General features: G+C 53.2%; 2 protein-coding genes across 2 annotated transcripts in view; one reads left to right on the top strand and one right to left on the bottom strand.

Moving 5' to 3' along the window:
- The window catches only part of UBE2H (ubiquitin conjugating enzyme E2 H), a 71,245-nt gene extending 66,883 nt beyond the window's left edge, over window positions 1-4,362 (bottom strand). Inside the window, exon 1 of the mRNA XM_004592530.3 lies at window positions 3,995-4,362. Coding sequence (XP_004592587.1) covers window positions 3,995-4,047 — 53 coding nt within the window. The 5' untranslated portion in view covers window positions 4,048-4,362. The remainder of the gene's footprint in view (window positions 1-3,994) is intronic.
- On the top strand, window positions 4,046-8,777 carry LOC131483325 (uncharacterized). The gene is made up of 3 exons (XM_058681262.1): window positions 4,046-4,637; window positions 4,898-5,005; window positions 8,670-8,777. The coding sequence occupies exons 1-3, from the start codon at window positions 4,046-4,048 to the stop codon at window positions 8,699-8,701; spliced, it is 732 nt and encodes a 243-aa protein (XP_058537245.1). The 3' UTR covers window positions 8,702-8,777.
- The last annotated feature ends 7,204 nt before the right edge of the window (window positions 8,778-15,981 follow it).

Genomic DNA, 15,981 nt, shown 5'->3' with positions numbered 1-15,981 from the left:
TAACTACTGATTAACACAGCCTAACACCCGAGTGGAAGTCAAAAACAAATAGCTATTTTCACGGTTTTGTTTTAAAAAATATCAAATACAAGGACATAAATTCCTATATATCTGACATCATATAAATTCACTTTCCAACCATTATAGAGCTTGAGAACTCAACTGAAGAAATAAAGACAAATTACTCAAAAAGCAAGGTGATACATAGTGGTGTAGCACTGACTTGACAAACACAACCTGATTTTTCTAACAAAAAAAAAATTAGTAAATTATATGAACTCCATGCAGAAGATCGGTACTCAAACATCTGATGGTTTGAACTGCTGCACAAAGCCCTGGAGCCCTGAACACTCCTGCAGTTAACAAATTTGATGTACAATGGCTCTCAAAGCACTCACTCCTGAAGCTTTTGAACGGAATCCTGACATTCTGAACGCCAGCACAACAGGCAGTCACGGATATTTAAAGTGATACATCCTGTGGGCCTCCCTAAGTTCCCGAAACTTAACTTCAGTAACAAACAGGGTGTGTGCCAAGTTATTAAGAGACCCACTTCGCTGATCTGACTTTAACTTTTCTGCACAAGTCTTCTTCTTGAACAGGTCAGACCTGTTCAACCTCCTTCGACCCCCTGAAAACACACTCAAGCCTGTTAGGGCCGTGCACGGGCCCTCCCCAGCCCCCACCTCTTTAGTATGTAAACACACTTCTCTGTCACACACTCCATCAGCTGTTCAGTAAGCCCCACCCCTCCTCCCTTTCCGGGTAGTAACAGAGCGGCCAATGAGCAGAGACTAGCTGTGCCTGCGGCCTTTCGCCTGCTTACGCTTTTCCAAAACAGGCAGCTGTAGCCTTCAACAGGGGCCACTGGTTCACAGGAAAGGCTCACCAGGGCTGTGCAACGGGCAGAGCCAAGGAACCCCCACCAATAAGGAAACCCGTGTAACCTGAGCTGTTTGTTCCTCCACTAGGGAGAACTTAAACTGATATTCCTCTAGGGCGAATCACGCTTTAAGGTCACTTAGAGCCCCAGTTCTCAGACCATCTGAACAATCAGCTGCTTGGAGATGGAAGCCTTTGGAGGCTGCCAGGCTGTAAGCAGCACAGGATTACCCAGCTACCTGCCTCTCTGCAAACAGTGGCACAATTCCAGGCCATTCCACAGCATTCAGGCTAACTCCAAGTTTGGGGTTTGTGTTTGGGGGGGCATGGAGACCATTCCTACAGGGCCCAAAAGCCATGTAAATCAGTTTCTAAGCTCCTGGGGAGGTTTGCACAACCCTTAGCAGAGGATCAGAAGAGAAACAATGAATGAGTCAGAGTTTCAGATTAAATGCACTGGTGCACAATGCTCACTCCCTGCATAGCTCGGGAGTCGGCTCTCCTCCCGCCGGCCCAGCACAACAAAAGAACTAGCCCTGACGCCCCACGGCCAGCCTGTCTCCAACGAACCTAGCAAGGTGACGGGAGGCAGCACCAATCAGCTCCACAGCCTCCTGCTCTCACCCTCCACCGCTACTTTCCTGGCACACAGGTTCCCTGCCAGGCTGTAAAGCCTGCTGGTATAATTACGCTCAGGAGACATCCAAAAACGGGCCGAAAGGGGAGACTGCCATGACAGCAGTTACCAGCTTCCACCCCAAGGAAATCACCCAGGAGCATGGAGGAGAAGCAGCACACGTTCCTCCAGGCCCTTCCTTCCCACTCCCTCTCAAGCCCTGCCCTTCACACAATCACACTCATTTTAGGACTGGGCTGGGGAATTTTCCTTTAGTTTTTGCTAAATATACTTTACTCTAAAAATTGTTGGCTTCCTTGGGCCTGCCAGTGTGAATTCAACAGAGAAAGGAGGCCACAAAAATCCCTTATCCCAACAACACACAAAGGAAATCCAAGAATTTTACCTTCCTAACTACATTAGATCAGAAGGTAACACAGGATACAAAGATAACCTGTGGCCTCCCGCACTGCCCTCCTGCCCGCAGATCCTCGGCTGCAAAGCGCCTGTGCCTTCTTTTGTCAGCAAGCAGGAAGGTGGGAAAGCAGCGAAGGCCAGTCCGCCTTGGCCTGCCTTCATCTGGTACTAAAAATAAGCTGTGCAATAAGCCACTTAGGGAGTAAAAAAACACCCTCTGGTCTTTGTCTGTGTCCCCTTCCCGCCCCACTCCTAGATACAGCAATCATCCTAGACGCGGACAGGAACAAAAGGCACCGCACAGAAGACAGGTCGACTCGGGCCTCACCCTTTCTCCTCCACCTATTCCAAACCGACCCAGGGCAGCATCTGAGGTGCTGACATCCACCGCAAACAGCTGGGACGCTCCCTCCCCCAGCCCAATCATAAATCAGGTAGAAATTTGCATTAGCTGTGACAGTAACTCTAAATTCAAGATAAAAATAACTCCTGTCTCCCACCATGTCATTTCCTAGCTCCTAAACAAAACAAGAGCTCAGACTGCCTTATGTAAAACGTACACACGGTCATCCGCGCCAGGTTTCTCCCACCCTTCTGAAAAGCCAATCCACGAACTCACAGAGCCATCACAGCCCCACAGCTCCTGGTATTATGTCCCCATTGTACTTCACCACTTGTCCCAATCCCTACCCCCACTCCCAAATCCTAAACTGTTTGCAATTCTTACCCAAGTCCTCCCAGAGTGAGTTTACACCTCACTTCTGAAAAGACTATGAAAAAGTCGTAACAATAATTATAGCCTCTTGCCCAGGCAACTTCCCTCCCATCCCCCACTTTCAAGCCATATGCAAAAAACTACTTTAAAACTTCGGCAAATTCCGTAACTGAGTACTAGACAACCATCCACCCTGACAAGAAATGGGACAGTAGATCAGAAAAGGCAACAAAACAGCAAGCAGGAATTCACCTGAAGAATCTAGCCCTGAGTTACAGCAACAAAACCCTCCTAACAGGGGAAGTGGAGGGGGATGGGCCAAGCAAAAAGAAAAACACTTTTTTGAAAACTGCCTTTCACACCCTACCACTCACTCCCTACGCCCAAACCTCCCTCTCCAACAGCAGCTGTTCCCAACACTGGGTTCCCCTAAGTCTCTAAACGACCCTCCTCAAAAAGACAAGAGCACTTGATTTGTCACTGGAACTTTCGCGAAGGTCTGGAGCTGGTCATGAAACAATCAGTGTGGACTCCAACCCAAACCCTTGCCTGAAGGACTCTTATTCGTGAGAGCTTTCCAGCCGGGATGGATGAAGTCGGGGAGGGGAGGGGGCGGCAAACGAGGGCAAGATGGGGCCAGCTCTCCGGCGGGGGGGTTTCGCCTAGGTGCGCGGTCCAGGGGCTCTGTCCCCCAGCTGTCACAGCCACACTAAGGAGGGTGGCCGGCCAGGGAGGGCCTGGGGTCCTTAGCCAAGCACGAGGGTCCCTGCTAGGGCCGAGACTTGAGAAACCCCACACTGAGCTCTCTGCACACAGGGGGCCCTGCACCGACGCCTCTCTTCCTAATATAGAAAGGAATTAGGGATAAAGAAGGGCGCTCGAGTTACCCCAGTTCAAGAGGCACTGTGCTGGAGAGGGGCTTTCTCCAGGAGCAGAGAAAGACTGACTCTGGGCAATTTCGGCCAGGAGTCTCCAAAATACAGCGCGAACAAACATGGGAGAAAAAAGAAAAGAAAAAGACCCGATCCTGGGCCCAGTGGCCGAGAGAGTAAGGGGGCCGGCCCGGGAGGAAAAAAAGAAGGAGAAGCCGCCGGGAGCCCAAACGTCGAAGTCACGGGCACGGGTGGGGGGAGTGCAGGAAGAGTCAGGAGCTCCGCGTCTTTCGGGGTGCTGCAGATAAATGGGGAGCGGAGAAGGCCCTCGCTTCCTGGGAGGTGCCGAGGAGCCGCCGCGGGCGCTGGGGGAGGAGGGGATCGTGGCCCGCAGTGCCCCAAGGGCCCTCGCCCGGGCTCCAGAGGGCTGTCCCCGGCATGCCCACACCGCCCACCCCCCAAAAAAACACAACTCCCCGCCTCCAAGGATACAGCTTGACCACGTCCGTGTCCATCCGCCTCTTGCCCGGGCTGGGGGATGACATGGTGTCGCCGCCGCCGCCGCCTCCCCGTCGCCTCCCTCCGGTCCTCGGCCCGCCTCTGAGGAGCCCGCGGCCGCGCCGGTTCCTCGGCGGAGGTGCCAACACCCCCGGGGCCGTCGGGGCCCGTCGGTCCCGTCAGCCGCCGCCGCCCCCCGCACGGGGGAACACCGGCCCGGTCCGGCCGAGTGGGGGTGGGGCCCCGGCTCCGCTGCCCGCTCCGGCTCGGGGCCTCCTCGGCGCCCCGCCGCGCCCCGCTCCTGCGGCCCACTCGCGCTCGCTCGCCGGCCCGCCGCTCGCCCGCGAACCCCTCGCCGACTCCTGGCAGCCTCCACCACCAGCGGACGACTCCTGCTCCGCGGCCTCTCTACCCCAGCCTCGCTCTGGGCGCCGTGACGTCACCTCTGTGACGTCATCCGAGAGGCGGGCCTGGCGGCGAGAGGCGTGGGGCGCCGCCGCTCCGTGCGCTTTCCCGGGGACTTCTGGGAGTTGTAGTTCCTCTTCTACCCTCCCAGACCTCTGGCCCCCTCCCCGAACTTCCCCACACGCTTCATCGCTCAACTGCAAATGTGTTATCACCATCACAAACGCTAATAGTAAATTACAGCCACTGTTATCACATCCGAGTGTTTTTTGGGGCGTGAGGGTAAAGAATCTCTGACTCACACGTCAGCTTTAAAGGCTGTTTATCTGATTTGGGGAAGGCCAAGGTGGCAACTACTCAGGCAGGCACCAACACCTGGAATCCCCCACCCTCCGCTCCCTGCGCAGGTGAAGGGAGTGTGCTTGCAGAGCGGAGCGGCCAGGCTTCCCCGCAGCTGCAAATCATGGTTCATGGTGGTTCACTGCCTTGCAGGTGTACTGGGCCACCATGTCAAGGATCAGCGTGGAGGCTCAAGGCAGGAAGGCCAGAAACCGCTCAGTGCTAACGCCCTGGTCCTACAGAACGAGGCCACTTTACACGGTGAGGAACGGCTCCAATATACTCTTAGTACAAAAACTGCAGTGCCACCCAGACCACCACCCAACCTTAGAAGCAGCTGGATGCTAAGCACCGGCTGCCTCCTCTCGCTTTGCTGGAGACCAGGCTACGGCAGGGAACCCGAACATGCTGCATTTGCACAGCCCTCCCAATGTGGTCCGTCATCCACAGCTGCGGCCTCACCTGGGAGCCTGTTAGTGCTGCAGACCAGAGCTTCCACTCAGACTTCCAAAATGGGGCTCCAGGAAAAAGTCAGAATAACAACAAGGCCTCCAGGGGCTTCCTGTGCAGTCGAGGTGGAGAGGCAGTGGGGAGCAGAGGAGAATGTCCCAGGTTTCTCTCCTATTTAAGTCAGATGTTCACCCCCACTGATCCTCAAAGAAGCTTCCTGGATCCCATGAATCCACGTGCACTTTGTCAAGCCACGTGCTGGGAGCTGTGTCCTCTTCCATGACACACACACACCGGGCCAGCAGATGTTCACGAAGATTGCGTGTCTTTGCTTTGATAGTTCTACCCCTCAAAAGGACTGGCTGTTGCTTTCAGGGCAAGCTATACGTAACACAGAATTTAGCTTTGAGGGGTGTGAGTTGGATGCCTGCAAGGTACTCACCAGGTCTGCAGCCATTGTGGCTATCCGCGTCCGGGACTGTTGGACCACGCCCAAGATCAGCTGTGTACCCATTACACAGCAACTCCTCATCCCCTTCTGCTCGGCCGTGATGACCTACCTCCCTTCTGCATGCTGAAAAGGAGGAGCCCCGTGCACTGCTCCCAGCGGGAGTTCATTGTTCTTTCTTATTAGACACAGCGCATGGATTGGAGGAGGACTGGGCCAAAGGAAGAGACTCCCAACCCCTTCTCCGACCCCTCTGTTAACGGGAGACAAACCAGAGCAGGGCTTTGTCGGCCAGTCTGGCCTCCACTTGGCTTTCTGGCTTCTGCTTGCTGCTGCTCTCTATTGGAACACCCTAATCTGGCTGCCGTCACCTCATTAAGCCCCACTGCCTGCCACGCCCCTGGAGGCTGAAGCTTGCTGTTTCAAAGTCACCTACACAGCTCGCGAAACTCACCAGCACCCCAGGGCCATCCCAGTGGATGATTCCGAATCAGAAGGACTGCCTGGGAGCGGGACATCACGTGTTCAGTCAGCTCCCCATGCAGTTCAGATACACAGCAAAATGTGAGCAGCGGTCGGCAGCATCGCCTTGGAAACACCTGCCTGACCTTTCCCTGGGAGGGCCTTCCAACAAGGGAGGGTCAGAACGTCTTCCAGTGTTCCCCAGCCTGTGAGAGACAGGGCCAACCTCAGAAGGGACAAAGGTGTGATGTTCAGAGGTGAGAGCGGCGTACAGGCCAGCCCTGGAGGATCATGTCAAGCAAGGGTGAGAAAGGAAGGCTGGAGTGCGAGGCTGGGGATGCTCCCGGGCGGCCCTTATCTGCCCTGGCATTCTGACTGCTATGACCCACATTCTGGATCAGGCATACGAGGCTATTTAGTCAGAGAAACTTGGTGGGGACTGAAGGAGGGAGGGCTGTCACCTAGACACACTAGGGAGACAGCCCTCCGGACTGCATTGAACAGCAGTCGAGAGAAGTCGAAACAAGGCCGACAACATCCCTTGCCAGGCCAGCACCCCATCTGGGCACCAGTTTGACACCTGGCTCCTCCATTTCCTCTCCATCTCCTTGCTAATGGCTTGGAAAAGCAGTGGAAGACAACCCAAGTGCTTGGGTTCTGCACCCATGAGGGAGACCCAGAAGAAGCTCCTGGCTCGCGGCTTCAGGTGGCTCAGCTCTGGGCGTTGCGGTCATCTGAGGAGTGGACCAGTAGATGGAAGAACTCTCTCCTCTCTCTATAGATCTGCCTTGCTTTTACAAGAAGAGCTTCTGTGTCTTTGGCAGGTGTCTAAGCTTTGGGTTACTGAAGGGTTACTGCCCTTCTCATAATTACGCCTGAAGTAGTTGGATGTGTCCTGCCTGAGTCCCAGTCTTCTCAGCTGTACAACGTGGCTTGTTCAGGTGGGTTGCTGTAGGAAGTGGGAGGATGAGCGTTGAAGTGTTGCATGCAAGGTGATGGGCGGCGGTCCTACACGGCTGTTAGCATCAGCCTCCCGTTTGTCCCGCTGCTTAGACGCAGAGTGTCGGCGCAGGAACGGGGTGCCTGTCTTCTGGAGATGTCCTGGCATCGTCCTTTGAGAGGTGAAGACACAGGAGGGAAGCGAGGGAGCTCATCAGGGCCGAGCAGGAGAGAATGAGGAGCTGCTGTGTAAGAGGACACAGCTCCCACTCCTCAAGCTGCACCTGACTAGAAAAGTCCAGGGGCTGGCCCTAAAGCAGCACTGACTGGGGTTGGCATCCTGGTACAGTGGATGAAGCTGTCACCGGATGCCAGCCTCCTGTATTGGAGCTCGGTTGAATCCCTGACCGCTCTGCTTTCCTCTTAGCCAGCCCCCTGCTAAGGTTTCTGGGACAGAAGCGGAAGATGGCCCAAGCGCTTAGCTTGTCCTGACTCCAACCTGGCTGTTGCAACCATGTATGGGGGTGAGCCATCTTTCTCTTCTTCCTTCCTTTCCTCTCTCATTCTCTCTTTTTCTTTCCCTCTCCCTCTCCATCACTGTCTTTCAAATTAATAAACAAAACCTTAAAACAAAATAAGATAGCAGCCAACTGACAGCCTTGGTTCTCCTTTGCTGGGCCCCACCTTAGTGGAACCTCATGCTCTCCAATGCTTTAGCCATTCAGAACGTCAGTAACGGACCTCTAGACAATGTGGGCTGTGTGTGTGTGTGTGTGTGTGTGTGTGTACACGCTCGTGCAGTCTTGGGCACTGTGCTGGCATGAGCTGTGTTCTGCCTTATCAGGTACAACCCAGGGCTGCTTGCCCCGAGCAGCTGGCCAACCCATCCTGACTCACCCAGTGTTGCAATCTGGGAAATGTGCGTGGGGCCTGTTTATCTCTGCCCAGCGCAGGGCCAGGCTTGACCCTTGGGGCCTCTGAGCTCAGAAGCAACTAGTCCAAGGCAAGAAAACAGGCTTGGAGGGAATAAAGTGCTTGAACAAGACGCTGAGAGGGAGTCAGAGGAGCCAGTTGTTGGTGGAGTGGCAGAGCCAGCCCAGAAGCTGAGGTGCCCCTGCAGTCACCTGCTAACCCCACAGCTCTCGGAATGTCCAGGATTTTGTCTGAAATGTATTTGTCTGAAAGGCGGAGTTAGAGGGAGACGGGCTGACCTAGAGGGTGCACTTCGTCCACTTATTTACTCATCAAATGACCTCAACATTTGCCAGAAGCGTCTTCCAAGTCTGCCACTTAAGCCATCCTCGGCTGCTTTCTCGGGTACGTTAGCAGAGAGCAGGATCAGAAGTGGAGCAGCCAGGGCTTGAACAGTGCCCACATGAAATGCCAGCATTGCACGCGGTGGCTCAACCACGCGGAGCTGGCCCATGATTCTCAGACTCTTCACCTGTACAACAGGCAGGGTAACTCCAGGCTAGCCAGGTCGGTAGGTTTAGGAAGCAGGACTTGGCACAGCAACTGGAACAGAACAGGCTCTCAGTAGAGAAGGCTTCCTGCTGCTCAGAAAAGCCCACCGTACACGCCTCTAAGTGACTGCTTTAAGCTCCTTATCTTTTGTTGCCTCTGTAGCCGGAGTCTTCCTCCATCCATTCAGTCTTTGAACACTTACTGTGGATCACATCCCGACCAATCAAGGCCTTGGTTGTATGGCTCCACGGGAACAGACAAAAACTGGTCTTCATAGGAGAAGACAGACGCACAAGTGCAATAGAGTATATGAGCCAGAGTGAGCCCTGGAGAGTAAAACTACCCAGAAATGGGGAGAGGAGGAGCTGGGGTAGGTGTGGGGATTGGAATTTTAAATAAGGTGCTCAAGGAAGGCTCAACTGAGAAAGTGGTATTTCAGTGAAAGCCTTTAGGGACCAGCCCAGGTGCTTACCATCCAAGGCTTGAGTGGCCTAGAGTACGAGCAGGAGTGTGCCTGTGTAGAGAGGAGTAACTAGCAGGTTGTGCAGCGGAGGCTGTGGCTGCTTTGGAAGCCTGCATGGCCTTGGTCTTCAGAGAGTCCAAGCACTGGGGCCACCCTGCACTGCTCTCCCAGGCACATGAGAGCTGGATTAGAAGTGGAGTAGCTGGACTGGAATTGACAGCCATGTAGGAAACCAGTGTCACGGGCAGCAGGTTAACTTGCTATGCTGCAACACCAATCCCGCTATGAACTTTCTGTAAAACTGTATGTATCTGAGAGACAAATAGAGCTCCCATCTGCCCAGGTACCCTCAACCAGCTCCAAACCACAACCAAGGTGGGAGGCTAGAACTCCACCCAAGTGTCCCACGTGGCCGGCAGGGCATTGTTCTGTGGAGCCAAGCCACGCAGCCCAGATCCCCAACAGGGACTGCAGGTGCCTGAATCAGCAGCTCACCCCTCAGGCCAAACACCTGCCCCCACACAATGTATTTTGATTTTATGGCGCTGTGGTCTCCTGTGATCTGGAGCAGCTCTCTCCACTTCTTGCTTTCTTGTGGCCTCGATGTTCTGAAGTAGCAAAGCCAATGGTCTTATAGCCTGTCATTAAGTAATAGTTTGTTTGGGCCCGGCGGCGTGGCCTAGCGGCTGAAGTCCTCGCCTTGAAAGCCCCGGGATCCCATCTGGGCGCCGGTTCTAGTCCCGGCAGATCCACTTCCCATCCAGCTCCCTGCTTGTGGCCTGGGAAAGCAGTTGAGGACGGCCCAATGCATTGGGACCCTGCACCCGCGTGGGAGACCCGGAGGAGGTTCCAGGTTCCCGGCTTCGGATCGGCGCGCACCGGCCCGTTGAGGCTCACTTGGGGAGTGAATCATCGAACGGAAGATCTTCCTCTCTGTCTCTCCTCCTCTCTGTATATCTGGCTGTAATAAAATGAATAAATCTTTAAAAAAAAAAGTAATAGTTTGTTTGTAGTGTCTTTAAAATCAGGAATTGTTTGAAAAGCAGAGAGGAATCTTCTGTCTGTTGGTTCACTCCCCCAAAATGGCCACAACAGCCGTGTCTGGCCAAAGTCAAAGGTGGGAGCAAGAGCTTCCTCCAGGTCTCCTACTGAGAGCAGAGATCCAGGCACTTGGACCATCCTCTGCCGCCTTCCCAGGGAGCTGGGCTGGGGCCGGGGCCAGCACCTCCGTGGGATGGCAGCTAACCCTCTTTGTGGTGAGTTCTCCTACTGGGAGCAGAGATCCAGGCACTTGGACCATCCTCTGCCGCCTTTAGTTTAATGGATGGACTTCAGGGTAATGACCATTTGTTCCTCTTAGGGTTACGATTGACTGGATTGCTATATGGTCCTGTGCTTTGCTATTTCTAATGGGCCCTGTATCACCAAGCTTGGTTAATAAAGTCTCCTTAATAAACCTTAGATATGTCTGGCGTGATCTCGCTCGTACCCCACAACAAGAGCAGCCGGAATACAAACCAGCTCCATATGGGATCCAGAAGCATGCAAGAAAAGGACTTTAGTCACTAGGCTACTGTGCTGGACCCTCTTATTCTCTCTTAACCAAGGAAAAAGTAAGACTGAGTGAGAGATCAGGAGTCCAGTTTCCTTTCCCTGCCTGCTCTCATTCTGTCTCTCAACATTTCTCTGGCCCACTTGGCTTCCGTCTGGGTGCTATCCTAGTCTCAGCTTACGAGGGTCTCTGGCCTTACCCGCAGTCACTCAACCAACTACCCAAATGTGCCCTGGGCTCTTGGGCCCCGGGGCCAGCAGTGGGAGGGGCAAAGGATCGGGATTGCCAGCTTCTCGGATCAGTGTTTTGATTCAAATCACATTCTAGTTAAAAACCATGGAGCTGGCATTGTGGCATTCTCTTTAAACTGTTGACGGCTGGACCCGGCGAGGTGGCCTAGCAGCTGAGGTTCTCACCTTGCACACACTGGGATCCCACATGGATACTGCTTCATGTCCCAGCGGCCCTGTTCCCACCCAGCTCCCTGCCTGTGGCCTGGGAAAGCAGTCGAGGCTGGCAAAGCCTTAGGACTCTGGATCCATGTGGGAGAACAGGAGGAAGCTCCTGGCTTCGGTCATTGCGGCCACATTGGAGCCTCGGACTGAGCGGTGCCTGGCTTCCGCCTTGCTCAGCTCTGAGTGTGTGAGGTGTGTGGGGGACTAAATCAGAGGACAGAAAATCTTTGTCTCAGTCTCTCTGCCTGTGTCTCTGTCTCCCTTTCAAATGAAATGAAGATAGTAATCATGTTGAAAGCGCCGCCCAGGCCCTGGGCTTGGCCGCCTGGTTGTGTTTAGGTCAGAGACCCAGGCCTTGTCGGCCCAGCTCCGGTTCACAAGGCCCCGGGGCCCTTGCAGACAGTTGCATCATTCTGTCACGACTACAGAACACAGCAAGTCACTAGATTCAAAGGCTTGAAAAAAAAATCTAAACACAATAGGGTTCACCAAAGCTGTGCTCACAATACACCCCTGCCCAAGCACCAGGGCCTGCACGAATTCAGAATCAAGACAGCTTCCTTTTCTTGTTGTTCTCTGTCAGTTTTTGGACCTTCACACCTACCTGGACATACTAAGCCTCGCTCCTGCCTGAGCCCGGGCTCAGCCTCAGCCTTGCCCTGCGTCCCAGCTCGGTCCCTTCGGCAGGTCTGTGGTCATGGCTGTGATCACGACATTGCTTCATCTCTTCACACCCCACGTGCCAGGTGCAACAGCTCCAGCACCCAAGCTCAACCTGAGTACACTCAAGGGTTTCCTGCGTTCCCAGCAGTTGCTCAGAGGGACCTAGGGGCACAATGAGGCAGCCGGGAGAATCACGTGCCCGCTTGCCTCCTCCCTGATGGTGTCAGCACTGGGCAGCATCCTTGGGGGGTCAGCCATGATGAGGACATGGGCCTGTGGGTTGCCTGTCTGCCTCGCCTGTGCTCCCCTCCTCCCTCAGTCTCCTTCCCTGGCCGAGCATCATGCACAATCACCCATTAACCCCCGGGCCTTGCCTCAGCCTGGTTGACAGGAAGCCAGGTTAGGACAGCAAGCTCTGTTCCTGCCAGGAGCCTGGCAGGAAATAAGGCTCTTTATAAGCCTTCAGGCACAACATGATTGTCCCATCACCCTGGCATACCTTCTCTGCCTCTTGAACTACTGATGTCCACTCTCAGAGCGACTGGAACTGGAAGCATCACTCCGCTTGGTCCCCCAACCTCCAGCTGTCCCCAGTGTGAGCCCAGGCCTTGGCCATTCTCCAGCGGCTTTGCCTGGGACCCTGGGGCCACGTTCAGTTCTGGAGGTGAAGACATGAAGTCCATCTGCAGGGTGTAAAAACCAACAGCATTGTCTCTATCCTAGCTTTGTCAATAGCAAAGCTGTATTTCCGTATAAACCCTGCTGACAGACCTTGCCCTCACTTCGTTCAGAGCTTGTGTGGTTTAGGGAACAGGTCGTGGTTTTAACAGCGTTACACCTGCACGCCTCCTCTGCTAGAGGAGACGTTGAGGGACCCCCAGGCCCCCAGCGGCCCCGGAGCAGGCAACTTCCTGCTGTCGGCACACTCTAGGTATAGTCCACATATGGCAGACAGAAATGTCACGGAAACAAGCCCAGGAATGGAGGTGAGGGTGCCAGAGCAGAACAGCTACATTTCACTTTGGGTGTGCGTTTGGACTGAGTTCACACTCCTTCGGTTATGTAATTTCTCTCTTTCTGGAATCGCTGATCAGAAGTGGAGCAACTAGGATTCAAGTCAGTGCCCATATGGGATTTAGCATCTCAGGCAGTGTCTTTTTTTTTTTTTTAAAGATTTATTTATTTTTATTGGAAAGTCAGATACACAGAGGAGGAGAGACAGAGAGGAAGATCTTCCGTCCAATGATTCACTTCCCAAGTGGCCACGACTGCCAGAGATGAGCCAATCCGAAGCCAGAATCCAGGAGCTTCTTCCAGGTCTCCTACATGGATGCAGGGTCCCAAGGCTTTGGGCTGTCCTCAACTACTTTCCCAGGTCACAAGCAGGAAGCTGAATGGGAAGTGGAGTAGCTGGAACATGAATTGGTGCTCATATGGTATCCTAGAACTTACAAAGGGAAGATTAGATGATTGAGCCATCGCATTGGGCCTGTAAATATAATTCTAAGAATAGGATACTCTCTCCCTCCCTTTCCTCTTTCTTTCCTCCCGTAGTTTAGCAGGAGCCAAGACTTAGTCTGGCCTGGTGTATACCCACACCGGCTCTCACGGGTACCAGTGGGAACTAGAGTCAAACCCAATCTGTCGATCTACTGTCCCAGGGCACAAGCGCACCAATGCAGTCTGTAGCCATGCACAGCCACGGCAGTGGGAACCTTAACCCAGCTGGGGGCCCCCTTAGCTCCCCAGCAAGGCCTGGCCCCATTCACATTCTTGGGCTAGCCAGCAGGGATTGCAGTTCCACAGGGTGAACCCACATTACTGCCACAGATTCTGCTATCAGACCAACTTCTCTCACTCTTGTTCTCCCCTCCAAAGCACTTCGGTATCGGTCCCATACATACATACACATGTCATGGACTTATCAATGCAAGTCCCTCAGCTTTAATTCCTAATCTGGGCATAAAAAGCACAGGTCATCTCCCACTGCCACCTGTGCGATCCCATCATCCCCCTGTAAATCAAGACTCTTTAACTGTGAGGGTGGGCCCCTGGGCCACCAGAGGGGATTTGCCCAGCACCTTTGGTGCCCAGACCACCTGCCTACAGGTACCCATGTGTGTCAAAAAAACACCAACCTCCAAGATGGGGTGGTCCTGGAGGCCTGCCAAGCCTCCCTCCCCCAAGGAAGCCAGTGTGCTCAGCTGTTCCTACCAGTGCCGGCGTCCCCCAGGCAATGTCTTAAGCCAGTACTCTACAATGCTGGCCCTCCATGCTTTCCTTAAGTCAAAAAAAAAAAAATCTTGATTAATCTATAAATCAAGGGAGGCCAAGTCTGTTCACTGAGTGGTGAAACTGGTCTCACAAAAGGCTAAGATTAGGCCCAGTGTGATACCATAGCAGCTAAAGTCCTTGCCTCGAACGTGCCAGGATCCCATATGGGTGCTGATTCTAACCCCAGCGGCCCTGCTTCCCATCCAGCTCCCTGCTTGTGGCCTGGGAGGGCAGTTGACAACAGCCCAAAGCTTTCTGGCCCTGTACCCCTGTGGGAGACCGAGAAGAAGCTTCTTGGCTCAGCTCCAGCTGTTGCGGCCGCTGGGGGAGTGAACCATCAGACAGAAGATCTTCCTCTCTGTTTTTCCTCCTCTCTGTATATCTGCCTTTCCAATAAAAATAAATAAATCTTTTAAAATGGGGGGAGGAAGATTTCTGTTCTTTTTGTTACTCTGTTGCAAGCAACGGGAATGGAAATTGATTTATTTCTTTGTCAAGGAGAGCTCAGATTCTCTGGTTCATTCCCCAAATGCTTGCATTGGTTGAGGGGCCAAAGCTGGGAGCTGGGAACTCAGCCCAGGCCATCCACGTTGGGGTGCGGGGGGTGATGCTCAGCTCCGAGTGCCGACCCCTGTGCTGCCCCCGCACCTGCAAGAGCAAAAAGCAGGAACAAGAGCTGGAGTGGCTACCAAGCCCAGAGACGCCAGTGTCAGCAGCTCTACTGCTAGGCCCAAGCAACAAAAACGTGACACGCTCTGCCGGTCACTAGGTTTCCATAGGCAAAGAAAAATGCCAAAGCCCTTGGTATTTCAGCCCGATGATGTAGCCAATAATTACATTATACTGTGAATGCTGCTCTGCAACAGTCAATTCATGTACTTATGCCGCAATCAGTAAGCGACTGCCCTGAGAGTGCAGGGATGACACATTCGGGGTACTTCTCCTTAAGATGTAAGTGAGAAGCCAGGAGCCTGGAACTCCTTCTGGGTTTCCCACATTGGGTCTGCTGCTGTTTTCCCAGGTGTATTGGCAGAGGCATGGATCAGCAGTAGAGTACCCAGGACTCCAGCAGGTACCCACATGGGATACTGGTGCTGCAGGTGATGGCGTAATAGGCTCTATGACAATGTTGACTTCCATTGGCTTTGACAATGTTGGCTTCTATTGGCTTTTAATCACAGAATATTCATACCAGATGCTATAACACAGTGTAAAACTTCAATAAAAACAAACAAACAAACAAACAAAAGATGTAGGTGAGGCTGGTAGAGACAGAGGCATGCAGAATTATAACACACCGAAGCCTTGTTCCATCTTGGTTGCCCATTACTACATGGTTACGACGAGTGCCCTGAATGGCATGTAGGCCATTTGGTTTAGAAATCTACCAACGCGTTCATACGTCTGCTCTTCTCTACACTTGTATTAAATCTTCTTCTGCCCCAAATGCCACAGTTCCTTCTGCTCCCTGCCACTGACCACAGACTGTCACACATGTTGGTTCTGTTTCCTGAGTCAAGGAGAAGAAACCAAGCCCTGCCCTTGACACCCAAGCATGTTGCTCTTGCGGTGAAGCACCCCATTGCATCTTCACTTCCTGTTGTCACTGTTGACATCATATTGCATCACTTCCCTTAGCATAAAACCGCATGATGACATCACTTCTCTCGAAAAGAAAAAGCAAGCAAAGTCTTCCTGGCTACCAACTCCATTCCCTAACGTCCTCCAGAACAAAACCCCTTCAATGTTGTTCCCTTTTGTGTCTCTGTTTCTTTTTTTCCTTTCTTCCTTTATTTTTATTCAAAATGACAGACAGATTTATGGAAAGGAGAGACAAAGATCTTCTATTTGCTGGTTCACCTCCCAAATGGCTTCCATGGCTGGAGCTGAGCTGATCTGGAGCCAGGAGCCAGGAGCTTCTTCTGGGCTTGGTCCCATGATTTTCCTTGATGACTTTCCCCAGGCCGCAGCTTTGGGAGCAAACAGCTGCCCTCACGTGATGTTCAAATCTGTGTATCTAACCTGACCTCTTCCTGGAGCTCCAAGCTCATAAATTAGATTATTTCT

This window comes from Ochotona princeps, chromosome 25, assembly GCF_030435755.1.
Source record: "Ochotona princeps isolate mOchPri1 chromosome 25, mOchPri1.hap1, whole genome shotgun sequence".
Taxonomy (NCBI): Eukaryota; Metazoa; Chordata; class Mammalia; order Lagomorpha; family Ochotonidae; genus Ochotona; species Ochotona princeps.
This window is presented reverse-complemented; position numbering and strand designations above follow the sequence as displayed.